Here is a 21,076-nt window from a genome sequence, read left to right as displayed (position 1 = left end):
TCAGGCAGCACAACAGCTTCTAAAACATCAAAAAACTGCTAAAATTCTAAGTATCCACCAGTAAATAAATATCCGCGCCCAGTAGCCGCGGATGTTTTTGTTGGGCGGCTACTAGTGCTAAACACTGAATTACTGGCGGATAATGAGAAATCCATGATTTTTGCTAGTTCATCGATATTATGCAAGTGACATCGCTTCGAAATTTATTCAATCAGTATCCAATACTCCCAACTTCAGAACATCAATTACTGGAATGAAAAAACATCAATATCCATCGAAATTTAATATAAAAAGAAATTAAACTACTGCTCCCAGCCCGTACCCTTGCATGCTCTACGTGTGTGGCCAGGCGAGCCACATAGACCACAGGTTTTGGGTGCTCGTTTTCCCAGACTACTTGATGCATCCGTTGTAGTAGTCCTCTGAGTCGGCCTCTCACCAGCTGAAGGAATTCTAGATTCTCTTGGTCGACCAGCTTGTCGCCGAGAAAGGTTTGGCAAAACAATATCAGTTGCAACTTCAAACGGAATTTTCCAGTGCTCTAAGGGAGGCAAGTGATTTACTGGACCGGAGTATGTTTGAACCAGTGAACTCCGCAGGTAGTAAGCTTCCACGTAATCTTCCACTGGCTCTTTCGTCTCACTGCGAAAAGAATGATTATATTTACTAGGCATCTAATAACTGTAATTTTATAATAAAATAGATTTAGCATATGTAATGGCTGCGATCGCATGAGAACACGGCATGTCGTCCAGGTCGAATTCATTGCATTCACAGCTCTTCGCTTGAAGGTCAACCATGAAGCGACGATCACCAACACGAACCCTGTATTTTCTCTCGGAGGTCCTCTTCGCAGTGTAACGACGACTCTTTGAGATCTCCGCACTTATCTTCTGTGTTGCCTCTGGAGTAAGAAGATCATCGCTCTCTTCCGCAGACGCAAGTCTGTCATTGAACCACTGCTCCAGAACCATCCTGATTGCCTCCAGCATGGAGCATATAGGAAGGCGTCTGGCCCACAACAAACGGGCATTCAAAGCCTCGACAGCATTAGATGTAAGAAAACTATAACGGGTCACCGGACTTTGTGATCGTGCCCACTTCTCAGGGCCTACGCGCATCAACTTCTCGTACGCCGCCGGCTTCAATTGAGCCATAGCCGACATTGCACGTGAAAATTCTGAGTCCGTGTAAGCGTATGCAGCCTGGCGGAAAATCTCAACAACAGCTTGCCCGTAGCCCTTAATTTTGTTATGCAAGTGGTAGTAGCAAAGACCGTGAGTAGCATTTGGTAACTCGCTCTTCACAGCATTAGCAATGGAGACATGCGCATCAGAGACAACTAGTAAGTTGTCGGGCTGACCAAAAGTTTGTCTCACATTTGAGAGGAACCACTTCCATGACTCATCATTCTCGATCGGCCCGACACCAAATGCCAACGGAAAAACTTGCTCGTTTGCGTCTTTTTTCACGGCGACTGTGACGCCCGGGGACGAAGTACGGAGTGATCGCCGGTGCAAAGAGGCACGGACAAAGAGCGGCTCCGGTTAAGACTTCCAAGCGGAGGGGCGCAGGGATGAACCGGAACACACCCGAACGAGAGGGATTCCGAGAATATGCAGGTATGGGACTGCATATTCGAGGAGAGCTTAAAGGATTTGATTGGGCTACTCATATCAATAAGATGCATCTTCTTTTCTGGTGCCCACACGGAAGAAACTCCAAGGTTAAGCGTGCTTGGCTTGGAGCAATTCCGGGATGGGTGACCCCCTGGGAAGTTTTCTCAGGGAGCGTGCGAGTGAGGACAAAACACGCTAGAAAAGACTCGTATTGGTCTGTGGGGACAGCCGTCAAGTCTGGAGCCGGGCTGTTACAGCGACGAACAAAATACCATTGTTCTTCCCCTTCAAGTGTGTGACGTCGACCACAATCACTGGTCGAAGCGAAAATAAGAAAGGTGTGATGGAAGCCGCAAGAGCAAGAAACAGATGTTTGAACCGGTTGTTTTCGTCTACTTCCAAATCCATCACGGTGCCTGGATTCGCTTGACTTAGGGCATACAAATATTTGGGCAGAAGAAGGAACGAATCATCAATTCGACCGTATATCTTCTCTAACCTGAGATTTCTTGCACGCAGCGCGACATCATATTTGATTCTGACGCCAAATTCACGTAACAACTCCGCCATAATAGATTTCGGCTTAATGACCTCTCCGTCATCGCGTATTCTTTTTTCCACATAAGCTGCAACCACATTCGAATGTGCCTTTATTCGTTTCAAAATGCCCAATTCCCCTTGGCAAGAGTGCTCTTTAAACTTATGCACTCCCCACATCCCTCCGCCGTGACAAGATGCACGCACATCGAACTTTCACTTATCAGAGTGCTTGCACTTGTAATAGAGGCGTCCCTGATCTGAGCGTATAACTTTTGCCTCAGCCCCTTGCTTCATATTCCAGAAGCCAACAGCAAGGACCAATTCTTCTTTACTGTTGTAAAAAGAGTTCTTCCCCAAATCAGCAACTCTGGACAGCTCACTCTCGCGAGCAACGAGCGAAGTCGTGGCGTCCACTGGAATCAACGGAACTATCCAATTAGATAGATCACCGATCGAGTCCGTCAGATTTTCGTGACGGGTTCTACTTTGTCGGATCCAACCTGCTCGCTCGGTCGCCGTGAACTCTATCAGATCATCGTCTAATAAATCCTCAGAGGCGGCAGAATCTGTGCCCGACTCGTTCGTTGGATCGTATTCTTCGTCTTCTTCATCAGAATCATCATCAGGTTCTTCGGCTTCGTCTACAGGTTGTACGGCTTCATCCGTCCGCACCTGGTTGAATCTCCCGCATATTTCATTCAGATTCCATGCGGATTCGTCCAACAGTTGCCCATCCCATGAAAAGTACTGTGTTGGAGGCGCGCTCTCGGGAGCATGATACGACGTCTCATGCTGACTAGATTGTGCTTCATCATCTCCGTATCCCGAAGCCTGGGCAAAATCAAAAGTAGGGATGTACGCTTCTTCGACCGGGTCGTTGTTGTGCTCAACGTACACCATGGGATATTCTGCAGTTTCCAACAAGCCTTGCACATCATCGTCGTCACTTATTACGCATTTCGTCTCCCTTCCAAATCGATTGGTCGCCAAATAATACAATTGATAGTTCGGGCTCAACGAATGCGTTGTCAGCACATTGTTGATGTTGTATATCAGGTTCGCAACTGTTTCATTTAAGAGGGGAAGGACCTCCGTAGCCCCGCCGACATAGTATATACCATCGACGACTCCGTTGTATCTCACATATATGTATCTCACGAATTCCATCTATAAAACTACATAAAATATAGTATTAAAATACGCTTAAAAAGTTCAAAAAATCACAATAAGCTCGAAAAATGAAGTATCCGCCAGAATATTGTTATCCGTCACCAGTAGCCGTTGACCTTGTGGGGTCGGCGGCTATTGTCGTCATCTAATGAAATTCTGGCGGATACTTCATTTTTTTTTGTTCAAAACATTCAATTATATTAGAAACAGGTTTAATATTTCCCTAACATGCTTTTAAATTTCAGATAATAAAGAAATTCATTAAAATAACGTAAAACATGCTCTCAACGTTAAAAACAACATACGATTAAACATGCAAACTATAATTTATACAAACAATACAGGAGAATCACCTTTTCGGGCTGAAATTCAACACAAATTGCCTGCTCTCGCACAAAACCACTCAAATCTTTAGGGTCTGCCTGAATTTCTGAAATTCAGGGTGAGTATCCGCACTTTGTGTTTTGGTCATTCACAAATGCAGCCTTATAAGGACTAAACTTGATTCCTTACAAAAAGTTCATGTGAAGTGTAGTGTTCATTCAATACGGCTTCAATCTATTATTGCATGTCACCTCACGCATGCATAAAATTAGCATTAATGCCCCACTACAACCAAAATTTTTGCAGAGTCACTTTCTCAGTATGTACTTTTAATTTTTTACTAAAAAATTAACAAAAAAAAAAAAACAACAAATACAAAAGAGGAATGCGTATGTTATATTGAAACATTCATAACAAGCTGAAAAATTAAAAATTATACATATTTTGACACATAATAATATTTTCTGCCTCACAGACCCAGTATCCGCCAGAAAATCGTACAACAAAGCCAGTAGCCGCCCTATCTTTTTTGTTAGCGGCTACTGATAAAGAAAATAATTTTATGGCGGATACTTTACTTTTTGGCTATAGAATATTATTTCATTTCCGAATATATGAATTTCCAAATAATTGGTATATAATTTCTTATTATTTTATGTGCAAGTCTATTATTTTATGTGCAGTCAAATCATGCATAAAGTGAGTGTTATTACCCCCACTATAATCCAAATTTTGGCAGATTCACTATCTCTCATATTTCCCATCCATGTGTACTTCTTGTACTGTAAATATTTCACTATCTCTCATATTTCCCATTGTAAAATTAAATAAAAATCTAAAAATAACGGTGCATATGTAACAATAAAAATTCACAAAGGATAAAAATTCACAATCATGTAAATTATGAACAACTTTTTTTTTGAAGCGAATAACACAAGTACCCGCCAGTAATTAGTAGCCGCTGAATAGTAGCCGCCGATCACAAACTTCAGCGGCTACTGCGGCCGGCTACGAATTACTGGCGGATACGTGGTTCACTGGTTTCAAAAAATATTTTTGCTTAAGAATTGACATATTCGTGATTTTTTTGGCCTTCGTATTAATGTTTGTAACACACAAACGTTCCCTAATTTATTCAAAATTTGCAAATCTATTTAATCTTATAATGCATGAAAGTGACGTGAGTTGACATTTTCTCACATTTTGTACCAATTTTAACTGTTTTCTTACACAACTCTTACACAATTTCCATCATCATCAACTTTTACACAAAAAACCAAGCAACTCATCACCATCAAACTTGCTTTTCAGTCTTTAACTTTGAATGTGGATAGTTTTGCAAGATATTTTATCAATGTGGATAGATTCCCCTATTAACACATTAATAAAAGTTTAGGCCCAAACCCACGTCTCTTTTCTCTCTCTCACGTATATACTCCTCTCAGTCTCCACACCTCTTCCTTTCTTTTTATTTTCATCTTCTCCCCACTATTTATCTCTCAAACTCACGCAGACACATACACACAACACACACACAGCCGCCGCCTGAAGGCGGCGGGCGGCGCCCCCTTTATCCTCCAACCTCTCTCTCTCCCTCGACCTCCCTCTTGCTCCCTGACAGCAGCAGCGGCCGTCCAGCCCCCACCAGATCTGGCGCATGCTTCCTTTTTCGGCCGGCAGAAACGGTCGCCGTCGCCGCCACCGTGACAGGCAGCAGCAGTCGGCAGGCCGCCGCCTCCCCTGCTTCCCTCTTTCTGGCTCGACTACAGCCATTCTCCAATATTCATCTCTAAATCCTCCTTGCCTATCTATGTTTCTAATTTCTTTTATATAATGAAGTAAAATTTCTATTCTTTTATCATGAAACTAGAAAAATCATTTAGACATTACTCAAATAAATTGTTGTTTCCGTTACAAATAAAAGAGAAGAAAAGTAAGGAGAATGTATTTGATGTGTTGAACCAACATTGTGGAAAAAAAAATAGAGAATCTACCGTTTTATTTTTCTTTGGAGTTCCGCATATGTGGACTGGATTTGCTGAGTAAATTAGCAGAGGGTAGATTTGTGAGCAAAGAGTAAAATATTTGACAGAATGAATTTTGTGTGAAAGAGAGGATGAGAGGTTTGACAGAATTTCTTTCGGAAAAAAATGATATGGAGAGTCTGAGGAAGAAAAAAAAAAAAAAATATATATATATATATATATATATATATATATATATATGATGAATTCTTATTGCTACGTGGCTGATAGAGAAAATGTGGTTTTATGCTGGGGTTAAGTTCCAGATTTACCCCTATCGATAGCGTCCCTATCGTGTTAATGTGGTTTTATGCTGGGGTTAAGTACCAAATTTACCCCTATCGATAGCGTCCCTATCGTGTTTAGCCCCCTACTGCTGCTCACTACCTCAATGTGGCAAAATCACACCAAATTTCCCCTGCTGCTCACTACCTCAATGTGGCAAAATCACACCAAATTTCCCCTTGCCACTTAACGGACACTAACACCGTTAGAAAAAATCTTTTTTTAAAAGAAGTTTAGGTGGGCCCCACTCATATTTCTCTCTCTCTCTCTCCTTGATTTTCAGATCTGGCGCCTCACCTCCTCACACCCATCGTCACCTCCGGCGAAGCCAATCGGCAGAATCCGCCGCTGCTGCTCCCACCGGCGAAGCTAATCGGCATTGGCTGCCCGTCAGAGAAGGTGAAAACCAGAAAATGGAGCCGCACTTTCGCTCTCTACTACTCCTCTTTCTCCTGCCGCTCCTCAATTTTCTCTCTCTAAATTCAGTCTGCGGAAGCGGCGGCGACACCATTGGTGTCATCAAAGTGAATTATAAATCTGTCGGCTCCGATGCCAATCTAAGCACTCGCAACGCTCACGATGATGTCCGCCACCTCTCCATTCTCGTCGGCGTCGACCTACCCCTCAGAGGCACCAGTCGTAAGTGGGGGAAATGGGCTGCCAAGATACGGAATGGGCTCTCTCTCTGCAGATCTAGGTTTCTGTGGATTCTGCCGTCTTCATCGGTGAAGCTCCTGCCGCCGGAATTTGGGATGAAGCTCCTGCCGCCGGAATTTGGGGCAAAGGCGGGGGAGAGAGAGATGGTGGTGGAAATTGTTGGGTGTTGAACTTATGGTTCCTGAACTTGTGGAGACGGAGGAAGACGTGGGCAAAGGCGGGGGAGAGAGGGATGGTAGTGGAAGAGGCGACGGAGATGGAGGGCCAACGGCCCTTCGCCGGAGGAGGAGCCGCGGCGGCAGAGCTTGAGAGAGGGAGAGACGGATCATAAAAACATTTTTTCTAACGGTGTTAACGCCCGTTAAAAGGCGGGAGGGGGGGGAATTGGTGCGATAAAGCCACGTTGAGGTAGTGGGCAGCTCTTCCCCCTGACTGTAGGGGGCTAAACGCGATAGGGACGTCATCGATAGGGGGAATCTGGTACTTAACCATTTTATGCTGCTAACAAAACCATCCTTAAAATGAAAGTCAACTATGAAATTGTTAAGAAATATTTGGGCCTATGATAAGAGATGATAAATGGGCTTTGAAATATAAAATCTTTACCCATAAAATGAAGGACAAGTTTATATATAGCCCAATCATAAGAAAATATTACAAATAATTTTATTTAGGTCCAACTTAAATTAAAAATAATCCTTTCAGGATATAAATTTTTATATCTATAGATATAATTTGTAATTGAAAGTCTTACATCAAAGTAGGGGCGCGACTAGATAAATTCATAAACTGAATATATAATGAAATTTCTCAATAATTTCACAATGATTAAATTTCAAATAATTAAAAGATAAATAATTTCAAATAAATAAATTGGTTTCGGGCTGTCACAGAGGGGTAGTGAAGTCACCGGACTCCTCGAATTTTCAAAAAAGACACGGTATTTTAGTAATTTCATCAATATATTACGAACAATAAATATGTATATATATATATATGGGCGCGCTCCAGTGAGACCCCCTATTTTTAGTGTAACATGAGTACAATGAATAAGATATATAATACTAATGAACAAAACGTATATCTAATGAACAAGATGCATATATTGATGAAAAATAAAATTTAAAAAATTCGTAATGAATAAGACATATATACTGATGAACAAGGTCGTATATACTGATGAACAATACAGTAAATACTGATGAATAACAAAATTTAAAATATTCTGCTCCCTCCAGGATTCGAACCCTACGAAAAAAAATCATCCTCCAGATACAATATCAGCCATAGGATTGATAAAATAAACGAACCAGATCGTGCCCTAGATCTCATTAAAATTAGGGGGTCTCATTGGAGCGGCCCCCTATATATATATATATATATATACATATATATATATATATATATATATGACTATAATAAAAACAAATTTTATTGTATAAAATAAGAACCATTTTCAACCCTTAGATCATCAAGGTCTACGGTTGATTCATCACCTTGTTGGATGAATTCATGGTCCTGAGTTCGAATCCCATAAGTAGCAAAAAAATTAATTTTCGCAATTTATACCTTTATACAGTGAATTCATACGTATTCTACATAAAATTTATACATTTTTGCTGGTTTGTAGTTTTTATTTTAAGAACTATTTTTACTGTAGCCATTCCATATATATATATATATATATATATATATATATATATATATATATATTTCCTAATTCCTAATTTGATTCATCTTCAACTCCTAATAGAACCTTTGCCTGACTCTCTCACAGCTAGCAAAATTGTACTCCTGCTATACACAAATTCTGGTTTGGTTGTACTTGCGTTAGCTTCAAACGATGTCCATAAGTTGTGGAAGTGGCAACGCAATGATCGAAATCCCGCTGGAATGTCTTGTGCCACCAGTTGTATCTCTTTTCAAGGCAACTTTCATTTTCCTACCATCGCTCATTCTCGTCAGATAGTGAAACAAATAATTAGAGACACTTTCATCACAATCCAATTGCTCGTTAATCTCTCGTACTAGATTTTCATAAGAATATAGACCCACATGCGTATATAAGAACCTCGTCCACACCTATATAGTTAGTGTTGGGGTCCCGGAGGGTTGACTGACAGGTGTATGGGAGAGAGAATACACCTGTGGGCTATTTTTCGCAAACAAAACAAACTTAATCATATTTCAATTCGAAATAGGTTGAAGACTGATACTGAAGATACTTCAGTAAAGTGATATCAGTCGAGCACTGGGCTTAATTGATATCCAAGTAAGGCTTCAGTCTAGTTTGTAAAACAAAATAGAGTTATTAATCTCTCTGACTAACAGTCGTCAGTAGGATTAATAACTCAGCACTTAATGCGAATAACCTTTAGAAAAAGGTTTGTCACTTGTAAAATCCTAGTTATACTTTTCAGTTAATCCAGTTCAGTTGAAAACAGTTTCACACAAATAAGGAAAAACTGAAAGCAGATAAAGAACACAAGGATTTTTAACGTGGTTCGGATATATCTCTCCTACATCCACAGCCAGATTATTTGTCTGACAAACACTCTGAGCTTATGCTTAGAGGTGCATAGCAAACCTACCAATCCACCTTGAATTGGATTTAACACTTAGCACGCCCTGACACTGTCGTGTCCAATCAGCTAATGCTAAGGTAATTGGAGCCAGAGCCTTTAATCTGAACTCCCTCTTGGTTTAAACGGTACCAAAGTAACCACCTAGTTTAGTTTTCTGGTACTAAACAACAACCACTCAAACTCACTTTTCTATCGATTGAAAAGAGGATTTGGACTCTTCCAACTAAGATTACTGAAAACAGGCTCTCAAGTAATCCATTCTTGGTTTAAAATAAAACACTAAGTGCCTAGACTAATAAGATAGTTTAGGTAATCAGCTAGACTGATTTTACAACGTTGATTACTCTCTTCTTCGATACAAAATCTATCTATGGAAATGCTGGCTCTCTAACACGGCAGGGCTTCAGCGTATGTCTTCGAATCGGTGAAAATTGCAGTTGTTCCTTAAGCTCTATTTATAGGCGAAATCTTGAATAGATCTGTTGGAGAGATGGTCTTCAGGATTTCTGCCGTTGTGAAAGGATGTCGCTTCTTGGGCTGAGGTAGCAATCTTCGGATACTCATTTTGACAAATATTTGAATTGTCTTGTCTTCGGACACGCAAAGGTGCTACAGATCTTTAAAAAAATAAATAATATACTTAAATAGTAAGTTAATTAACTAGCTAAATTTACAAAAATTAAATATTTATTAATTTAATAATAACTAATTAAGATTTTTATGAGCTTGAGCTCCAACTCATTAGTTAATAAATATATTAATAAATTAAATAATCGTTAAATTTTTTTATTTTAATTATTAGTAAATAAATAATAATGAAATAAATTCATAAATAATATGTCAACTGTGCACAACATTTACACGGTCGATTTTGCTCAATTGTGTACAAACCTAACAACGTATTATAGTCAACTGTGCACATAATAAATATTTAAAAAATAATAAATAAATATGTAACTTAATTAATAAAAAAATACTTAATATACTTAATTAGTAAGTTAATTAACTAGCTTATTTATAAAAAATTAAATATTTATTAATTTTCAACAATAACTAATTTAGATTTTTTATGAGCTTGAGCTCCAACTCATAAATATATTAATAAATTCAAAATTAATTAATTAATTAATTAATTTAATAGTATATAAATAATAATTAAGCTAATTGATAAATAATGTCAACTGTATATATACAATTCAACTGTGTACAACATTTACACGGTTGATTTTTTTTTAATCGTGCACAAACCTAATCAACTATGTACGTAGAGAATTCAATTATGCACTACCAAGATCAATTGTGCACAATATGTACACGGTTGATTGACTTTGTACGCGGTTGATTTTGTACAACTGTGCACAAATTCAAACAATTGTGTACAAGTTATACATGATTAATTTTGTTTATTATGTCATTGTGGATATAACTGTATTTCTAAGTACACAATTGAGCTCAATTGTGCACGGTTGTTTTTATTCACTGTGTCATTGTGGAACACAACTGTGTAGTTAAGAACACATTCATAACTCCAAACTGTGTTACCTCAATTAAGCATTTATTTTATATTTTTCATACTGAATGTGGTCTTAGACGTGAAAAAACTAAAATTTATCATTAGAAAACAACAAATCATGATTTTGATCTCAATATATTCTTAACTGTGTCATTGTGTACTGCACCATTACTGTGTACAGCTCACCAAAAAATCAGAAAATAATTTATGCAATTGATACATTTGCTATGAATTTAACATACATACCTAAATACAGTCAGAATACCCAAACAATTTTGATCGACCCAAGATTTTTTCATATAAACAATCGTCACTTTTTTTGGTAGTTTTCCTGGGTTTATCTCAAAACCCAAAAAGAAAAGAGTGAAGAAAGAAGAGGAAGAAGGATTTTCAGCACTTTTCATGTATTTTCCTTCACTAACCTACCTTACATTAGCATTCAATTGTTCATTAATTTAGTTATACGGTAAATATTCACATGCGAAGCATGAAAAAGATTTGAAGAGGAAGCTTTAGGCTGCAACATTCAATGGGGAAGAGCAACGAAGGAAATAATTAGAGAGAAAAAAAAAAACTTGAGTTTTGAGGAAATGAGGAGAGAGAAACGTGTTTGAATAGACAAAGGTAGAATTGATTTTTATTAACTAATTAGTAAGGGTAATTTTGTCTTTTCATTACCTTTCGCACCATAAAGTCCTCTTTTTTATGTTGGTGGGTGGCTATATATGTCCTACACTATATGCTTTTGGTTACATATGTCTTTCACCCTTTAAAAAATTCCCCCCGAGTCGAAAGTCTGGCTCCTCCCCTGATTGTATACACCACGCATACTTGAAAGAGAGAGATGTATGATCTGTAGCAGTTAAAAGAGTGGTTATGTAGCAAAGGGCTAGAGATGAAAGTGAAGTTTCTTCATCTTGTTTCTATGATCATTGTAAACACTCAAATTTACTCTTGAATAATACCATATATTCACTCTTCCATGGACGTAAATCTTAATATATCAAACCACGTAAGTTGCTTCGCGTTCTTTACCTTCTTGTTGGTTTAGTTTCGCGCTATCTTGTTGTGTATTGCTCTTGTTCATTGGATGCCGATCCGCAATCTTGATTTCTCAACAACCTTACTTGAGAAAAATTATCCACCATATACAGAACATGTGAAAACAGTTAGAAAATGGTGAAAATGCTATCAAAGCAGACGCACCCTAACAAAAATTGTGCAAGACAAAAGTAAACTGCCAGCAATATTCTTTATCATCAAGAGACTGAAAGTGAGCAGGTTTTTCAGCCATCGTTTTCTTGTTTTCAAGAAGGGGGACGAGCTTAAGACTCTTCTCCGCTCGACTCTGCCTCACTCTCTGCATCATCGGAGTTTGATTCTTCTTTACTTTCAGAAGCATTGGAGTTTCTTTCACTAAATTTCAAACGAATTGGTCTCCCCAACAACTCCTGCGCAGAAGTATTATGTCATCACAATATCAAAATGAAAACAATTTTGGATGCTCAAGGCAACAGCAAGCAATTTATCTCATGTAGCAAGTAATTTGGTAAATTTGGAAAGCATGTTTGTTCCTTCAAGCAATACTAATGATAATAATGAGAATTTTTTATTTTTCATCCATATCTAGCTCAAGCAAACAGTTAAGTTTGCATAAAATCAAGAGATTTAGCTAAGCATCATAACCATAATAAAAGCATAAACAAGACGAACTGCATCACCTTTTAGCCAGGTTCTAAAGAGAAGGATTTCAACACCATCCAGAAGCAAGATACATCTACTAGGATTTTGTGTAAATGCATGTCCTTAATACAAATATATAAAAAAAAAATTGTTCAATTAATTCTAATTCAAATCTTTCTAAAATGGGTCACCACAGAACAAGGTTTAGACAGCATTTGATTTCAGCTACTTTACTAAAGAGCAATTCAAACTCCTGAAAAGAATACAATAACTATAATGAAACATGAGATACCGGAAATATACCAGTTTCATCTGTTTAGCCTAATCAAACTAATATTTCTTATTAAGTGTGTGAAAGTTCACACTTTTAAAGTGGGGATCTTTTCTAAAATGGCATTTCATTTAGTCGTCCAAAAGATAGAACTTCATTCCTAAATTATCATATAAGTTAATAAAATAAACGAAACTTCAAAATATAGCTGTTTGCAGCAAACACAGAGAGTCATTATGTGCAAGTGGAGGTTTTATAGAGGTTTCCATAAACACGACGAGTTTGAAATCTTTAAGAAAAATTAAAGTACTTGATTTGCTGCAAAATATTATCTGGGAAACTGAATGCAAGTATTTAAGAAAAGTGAAAATTCAGATGAGCCATTAAGACAGCAGCTGTGATTACCTTCCCGTCTAATTCATTGATTGCAGATTCTGCTTCCTCTTTTGTGGCAAAAGATACAAATCCATATCCAGCTGACCTTCCTGAAGGATTATCAAATATGACTCTAGCTGAAACAGGATTGAAGTTGGATGAGAATAATTCTCGAAGGTCATTTGATCTCACTTTCCACGCAAGATTAGATACATAAAGCTTATGGCGGGTCTCTCCGGGTGGAGGAGCCACTACAGGAGCAGGACGAACAGGTTTCTTGAATCTCTTAGCAAATTGTACTCTGATAATCCGGCCAACCACTTCCTGCCCAAATAATTAGTCATGACAATATCTTTTAGAAATGAAAACCAAATAAATCAACAAGAAAAAGCATAGCCAGAATTCTGTTCTTTTGACTGAGATGTTGTAAACCCCTCGAAACTCGAAAGACTACAGACTACAGTGAACAGGTGACCAGTCTCTTTCATCCCTTAATTTTGTAAGAAGATAAACTTTCGAGAAAATACATACAGTTAAATCGCTTCAGTAGTATTAAAAGGATACTTCAAGTTACAATGAACAGTACAAGTTCCTCTAAGCATTCATTGCAAAGTTGCATGACAGTGAAGACACCACACCTTTGATCCCACTAATCAAACATAACAGATGCTGCTCGTGAATCAAAAATGTGAATCTTCAAAATGCAGCAGTTTGTTTGATCAAGAATAACAACATCACTTCACAAATTATCACCTATCCTCCTTAACATAAAACACAACATTGAATGAAGGGACCTGTTAGATCACAATACCAAATAAAAAGTCTATTCAAAGAAAGCAATTCTGTTTATATCAGTTCATAGTTTAATTACATGTGAAAAATAGACTATCCGAAGTTCAAATGGCAAGATTGCACCAAGTAAGAGAATATTTGAAAAAGAACTGTAAACCAAGAGTCGAACAATGGCAAGAACCACAACTACTTCCGATTTTTTTCATCAGTGACTCCTTCATTTGCCCTCATCTTCCATTTGTCCTCAATGGCTTATCAAAATCTCTTTGGATAAAACAAAACTTACCAAAATCTACAATTTGAACTCAATGCAGAAACCATCCCCTCATAAATTGAAGCTGATGCAACTTCTAATACTGAAAGATTGTATATAAATAAAAAAACCAGTGCGGCATTTATTTGATATCCTTTTAATCCAAAATATATCCTTAATAGACCACTTTAATTGGATTTCCGTACGACAACTATGCACATTCTATTTAACATATTTTAATCCAATTTAGATTTTTCCAACAACTCCGACTAAATTAGAAAGGCTACCCTTAGAAATATAAGCATTTGACATCTCAACTTGGCATTCATACAAAACATCAGTATCTACAGTCCAAACAAGAAACTAAAGCAAATGTACTTAGCTGTAGAATTCAAACCTAGTCGAAATCGCATAATTTGAAAATTTCAAACTTACATAAGAGTCAAATTTTTCGATAGCAGCCTGAGCACCGTCACCATTAGCCATCGTAACAAACGCAAATCCTCTGTTCTTCCCATCTTTCTGCTTTATAATCTTAAAAATTGTACAAGAGTGTAAGAACCACAAACAATAAAATGTTCAAAAAACATTACAGTGACGCACACTTACACCCACCAAAAAAACCTCTTCTAACCTCAACGTCGGAAACAGCGCCACATTCACTAAACAGTGTCTTGATATCAGCGACGGAGAAGGACCACGGCAGGTTCAGCACAAACAGCTTTCTTCTGCTATTTGGATTTCCGGATTTTTCGATTTTTTCTACTTCTTCTTCTGCTACAGTTGTGGGGATTTCTGCAGCTGATTGCAACTGAAAGGAAGACCTAGTCAATGTAAGGTGATGAGTGCATTTCAGCGCGGGCGGAGATTTGGAGAGGCGAAACTTAATTGAAGATGGAGATTTGTTGGATGAATGGAGATGGAGAGAAGTTGGAGGGAAAGATGAGAAGATGGAAGATGCTGCCTCCTTCGCTCCCAAAGCCATGGCTCTCACTCTACCGCTTACTTGGATAAAAAATATCCAATCCTCATATTTTAAGCCCTTTTATTTACATTTTTCATCCCGACTTTTTTTTATAAAAAAAAAAATTCTAACTACAGGGTTTCAATATAACTTTTTTTTTTTTTTTTTCCTGTTGAGAATTATACTATGTAGGATTAATGGTCTTAAAATACATAAAATTCTCGCTGTTTTTTTAACTTAATCTTTTTAACTTGAAAGTGGCGGAGTAGTTAGGATTAAATCCTAGCTCTCACCAATTATAAACTCAAGTCTATACCTTTTAAATGTCCCATAAAAATAATTTCTTATTAGATAAATCTTTTTGGATCAAATTGATCCGGATCAATGAGTTTAAAAGAGTCAAAATAATTAAAATGAATATGTGTTTTAATTTAAATAAAGAAAAAGTTTGGAATTTTAAAAATTATAAATTTAATAAGTTTATGAACATAACACAAAATCTCATGTATACCTATGTGTACCGAACACTCGGGTTGACCCGTGCGCAAATCCTAACTCACATGCTAATACAAATCTATATCCTGGCTCAAATCGCGTAAATGACACTATTCAATTATACAAATGACACTGCTTATAATTGACATTATTCAATTATATAAATGACACTGTAACATTTTAAAATGTTATAGTGTCATTTTCAATCTTATAGTGTTATTTAAAATATTATAGTGTCATTTATAATTTTATAATGTCAATTACAGGAAATGTCATTTATATTTCAGAATAATGTCAATTATACATAGTGTCATTTACAGACATTGTCATTTGTATAACAGAATAGTGTTATTTACACGATTTGAGTCAGAATGCGAGTGTACGATACACCCAAGTGTTATTTATACGATTCGAGTATACGATACACCCAAGTGTACCCAAAACAGGGATAAATCTACTTTATTATTTTTTTTATTATTCTAAGCCATCAATTCATTCTTTAAATACTCCAATGCTCTTGATAAACTTAATTATTGCTCCAAACTCATGATGAAGTAAGGTAATATGAAACCGAAAATCATTAATCCATCTCGTGAGTAAGGGAATAAAACTACTTCATTGATTGCTCGCAAAATAGTTTACACATTTTGTGGAAAAAAACTTTTTTATATATACTATGAATATTTTTTACGAATAAATATTAAGGCAGAAGTGATTTAAACGAAAGTCTTCTTAAAAGACGTAATTGGACATTAAATAAATTATTAATTAAAATGCAATTATATATATATAAAAAAAAGAACATAAAAACCTCTTGAAAGCACAGAAAAAGCAGATTAAGGGTCGAGTCTCATTAAAACATTTTTACATTAAATAAATTATAATACAAGAACATAAAAATATACATAAACAAATCAGAGAAAGGTGCTATGTATGTATGTATCTATATAAATATATATATATATCATTTACAATATTTAGTTTTAATATTTACTACAAGTAAAACTTTATAATATGACGAAAAATTGTGTGAGACTGAGCCTATTATAAACGTACAAAGTAGATGCATTTAACATATAAAGTAATTCATCTATGATAACATTATATTTTAGTGCATAATCGTAAGGCGTCTGGTTCATACGTTTTGTGCAAGTATTTTATACATTCTACGCAAAGGTGCTTATGAGTTATGATAAGAATGTTTTTATTTTAACCACTAGTTTCTTAAAATATAAAAAATGTACCATTTTCAGCCCTTAAATAATTAAGATTTACGGTTAATTCATCACCTTTTTATATAAATTTATGGTCCTGAGTTCGATTGATAAGATATATATATATATATATATATATATATATATATATATAGGGGGCCGCTCCAATGAGACCCCCTAATTTTAGTGAGATCTAGGGCACGATCTGGTGCGTTTATTTTATCAATCCTATGGCTGATATTGTATCTGGAGGGTGATTTTTTCGCAGGGTTCGAATCCTAGAGGGAGCAAGAATATTTTAAATTTTGTTATTCATCAGTATATACTGCATTGTTCATCAGTATATACGGCCCTGTTCATCAGTATATATGTCTTATTCATCACGAATTTTTTAAATTTTATTTTTCATCAGTATATACATCTTGTTCATTAGATATACGTTTTGTTCATTAGTATTATATGTCTTATTCATTGTACCCATGTTACACGAAAAATAGGGGGTCTCACTGGAGCGCGCCCATATATATATATATATATATATATAAGGATGGGTTCCTGTAGTACCATATCTTAATGTAATACCGTAGTACCCAATCTTGACCACACATTTCAGACATGTGGCGCATCAAGATTGTGACACGTGGCAAGGAGCTTCCAAGGCATTGCAAGGCAAAATCTGCACAGGGGTAAAATCGGAAAATCATTTTCGGATATTAAAAAAACTAAAGTATTTTTTTATATATATATTTTTGTTGATTTTTTTTAGATTTTCTAGGACAACATGTTTTTCATACATAAAATTTCACATAAAAATGCATAACAGAACACACACAAATGCATCAAATTGTACAAAAAATGCATTGCACTTTTCCAAAAATCTGCAATTTTCACCACTGACCCACCCCACCACTCCCATCCCCAAACCCCCAAAAACTAACATGTTTTACGTGCATATAATTTCGTGCACTATATAGGATGACTGATTTTAGATCGATTTTTGAACCGATCGATCATTATAAGTTGATGTAATGAACCAATTGAGTAGTTTTTATAATCTTTACTAAGAATTACTTTAAAACAACAATATGACTTATTATTCGTATTAATCTTAAGTTACTTCATTAATATTTATGTGCATTATCTTACAAAGTTGTAAGTTTTAAGTGTCACTAATTTAATAGAGAAATCAATAAAATCGTGTTAAGTAAGTTTATTTTGAGATTTGAAGCATAATTCTCAATGAAAATGAAAATGAAAATGTTAACATCCATATCGATGCCGAACCATTTAAAAGTATGTTATTTGATTTCGTGTCTAGTGCAGTGTCCAAAAGATCATAGTCGTGTACAATATCGTGCACACTTGAACATGTTCTTCAATACACGACATAGTAAACGAAACCTGGTTATACATTGTTATCAAGTGCATGAAATTGTACACAATACCTGTAAATATATACACGAAATAGTACACAAAACCTGTAAACATATACACGAAACCTGTTATTATTTATTGTTATCAAGTGCACGAAGTCATGCACAAAACCTATTTCTTCAGTACACGAATAGTACACGAAATCTATAAATTAGAACATAAAAAGGAACACAAAACCTGGCATCATCCATAGTTATCAAGTGCACGAAATTGTACACAAAACCTAGTTCTCCAGTACAATAATAGTACACGATTACATAATTTAATCACAATTTCATCCTACAACCAACAAAGCTCCAACAATCCATCCATCCACAACAACAACATAGTCCAAAACGATAACATCCATCCATAATAACAATACGGTCCAAGCTACATAGTCACATTTAAATGAAAAATGACACTTAAGATTCACCAACCTGTGTAGGACATAAATTTCTTGTATGCTTTTCGCTCTTGCAAACACTACACTTCTTCTTGCGCCGCCTTCTTGGAACAACTACTTGTTCTTGCTTTTCTTGTTCTTCATCTCCCGCTGGTTCATTCAAATCTACGTCTCCCAACACGAGTGATGTTGTGCACGCACGTCTGTTGTGCCCCACAACCTTGCAGCGCAAGCATATTTTACTGCTTGCTCTCGACGAACTCTCAACATTGGACTGTGCCTGTGTCATCTTAGGACGACCTGACTGACGTTTGATAATTGGGGGTCGGACAATATACGACGATACTCCTTTCGGTACATCCCACGATGTTAGATGTGGTGCGGGCACGATGCGAGCTGCATATAAGTCTCCAACAAGGCATATTATTTGAAATATCGGCCCACAAAGCCAGTGATGCTTAAACCAGCACGCCTAATGGTAGAAAAATATACGAAAAAGAAAAAGTTAGCTTTCAAATACATTACTTCTATAGCATCCCCAAAACAAAAGATAAGAGTTAAATTCCCCATTTGCTAGAATAGAAGGGGGAGATTTTTTATACAAACCTAATAGTTTGGGGTTTTAAAAAATATTTCTTATAGTTCGAGAAATTTTTGATAAAACAGATATAATTTAAGATTTAATATGATATTTAACCTAAATATAATTATTACATATATTAGATTTTTTTTATTTATTTATAAAAATATAAGACTTTTTTTATAACGAGTCAAATTATCAATCAAATTTTTTCAATCAACCCAAGCGAAACATAAGAAGATGATAATTCAAATGACTGGTCCTACTATTGCTCAAAATCATATTAATGCATCACGTAATTTCTATCTAGAATTAATTTTCAACACTTAGTATTTAGTAAACAAGTATTAAATCTTTCAATTATTGTTTTAGTTAAAATTTCTCAAATTGTCAAATTCCGGTTAAAAAATAAAAGTTTGAATTTTATAGACTTGACATATGCGTGAAAGTCTAATGTGCTTAGGGCAACATAATTAGACGTAAAGTGTAATGTGAATAATTCAATTGAATTATTTGAAATTAGATAGTAAACAAGTAAGATAAAATAATTAAGACAAATAATAAGATTATGACAAACTAATACTACGAGATTTCAAATAATTCAATTGAATTTCAAAAAAGAAAAGCTACAAAATTGCATAGCATCCTTCAGTACCAAAATATATTAAGTGTTAATGAAGATTGTTAATGTAGCATGTTTCACAAAATGTCTTTGAATGAGCTTTAAGTGAGTTAAAATCCAAACGTACCTTATAGCAGCACAAGCGTGACGACAAGGGATCTCGCCCAACTCAAACTCACGACAGTCACATGTCCGTTCTCAAGGTCGACCACAAAGAATGTGTTCTCAAGCCCGTCGGTCGCAGCTTGGGTGCGGCGGGGAAGAGGAAGAGGAAGAGGGTTTGGGAGAGGGAAAGAGAGAAGAATGAGAGGGGTCCTGGCCGCGCCGAATAGAGAAGCAGTTGAGTTGCGCCGGAGAGAGAGAAGCAATTGATCCCCTTTTATTTTATTGTTTTCTCCAATAAATAGTTACATTAATATTGTGATAGCCGTGTCAGCACAGAAGTTGGAGGAACAAAAAAAATTAAAAGCAAGAAAAATAAGTATTGCACGTGTTGGAGGATCCCCAAGAATAAATCGAGAGAGAGAGAGAGGAATTTTGCTGGATTAGCCATTTTTTAAATATATTATTGTTATATTATTTATGGGCTCCACTGAGGATATACTTGTCTTTTCACTACAAAATGGCTACTTTTGCTATATTTTTTATAGTTGTGGCTTTTTAGAAAGGGTTAATTGCCACTAAATTCCCGAGAAATTCCCAAATTTAGGAATATATCACGACCTTTTAATTTTGCTCGTAAATACATCATCGGAGTAATTAGTTTGGTTTTTCCCCCGGTGAGCATACGCGGCATAATTAAAGCTGAGTTGGTAATCGGCGTACCCACGTGGCGATGCCGGACGGTGAAAGCAGATGACATCGTTTCGATCCTTGTCTTAAATGACGTCGTAAACAACAAAATGACGTTGTTGCCATGTTTTCCCAACTCAATTTAAATTCAACTTATTATTCCCAAATTGCTTCAGTTTTAAATTTTGAAGCTAGGGTTTCTTCTTATTTCTTCCAGATTCGATAAGATGAGTCATCGAATATGCACCCATGACCTTCCATGTGAAATCCGAATTTTGTGGACTGATGCTAACCCGACAATGAGGTTCTATCGCTGTCCCAAAGAAGATGTAAGTAACCAGTTTTATAGATTTCAGTTTTCATCACTATAATGTTGTTTGTTGTGAATGGCATGAGGAATCATGTTCTTTCTTTGAGTTTCTCGACCCGAGGCCAACTGATTTGCAGAGGAATTACATTGCTAAGCTGAAACATGAGAGGGATGCACTTCAAGATGAAC

At 36.3% G+C, this 21,076-nt stretch overlaps 2 protein-coding genes across 2 annotated transcripts; both read right to left on the bottom strand.

The window, feature by feature from the left end:
* Positions 1–302: 302 nt before the first annotated feature.
* Positions 303–1,166, bottom strand: LOC131007993 (uncharacterized). Its single transcript, XM_057934901.1, has 2 exons — positions 742–1,166; positions 303–642 (listed from the first exon to the last, which is right to left on the bottom strand). Exons 1-2 carry the CDS (start codon positions 1,164–1,166, stop codon positions 303–305), a joined length of 765 nt encoding a protein of 254 aa, XP_057790884.1.
* A 10,637-nt stretch (positions 1,167–11,803) lies between these two features.
* Positions 11,804–15,239, bottom strand: LOC131014967 (29 kDa ribonucleoprotein A, chloroplastic). Its single transcript, XM_057943146.1, has 4 exons — positions 14,726–15,239; positions 14,527–14,625; positions 13,077–13,370; positions 11,804–12,168 (listed from the first exon to the last, which is right to left on the bottom strand). The coding sequence occupies exons 1-4, from the start codon at positions 15,074–15,076 to the stop codon at positions 12,043–12,045; spliced, it is 870 nt and encodes a 289-aa protein (XP_057799129.1). The 5' UTR covers positions 15,077–15,239; the 3' UTR covers positions 11,804–12,042.
* Positions 15,240–21,076: the final 5,837 nt, after the last annotated feature.

Source organism: Salvia miltiorrhiza, chromosome 1 (assembly GCF_028751815.1).
Source record: "Salvia miltiorrhiza cultivar Shanhuang (shh) chromosome 1, IMPLAD_Smil_shh, whole genome shotgun sequence".
NCBI classification, from domain to species: domain Eukaryota; kingdom Viridiplantae; phylum Streptophyta; class Magnoliopsida; order Lamiales; family Lamiaceae; genus Salvia; species Salvia miltiorrhiza.
Note: the sequence above shows the minus strand (reverse complement) of the source record. Positions and strands in the feature narration are given on the sequence as shown.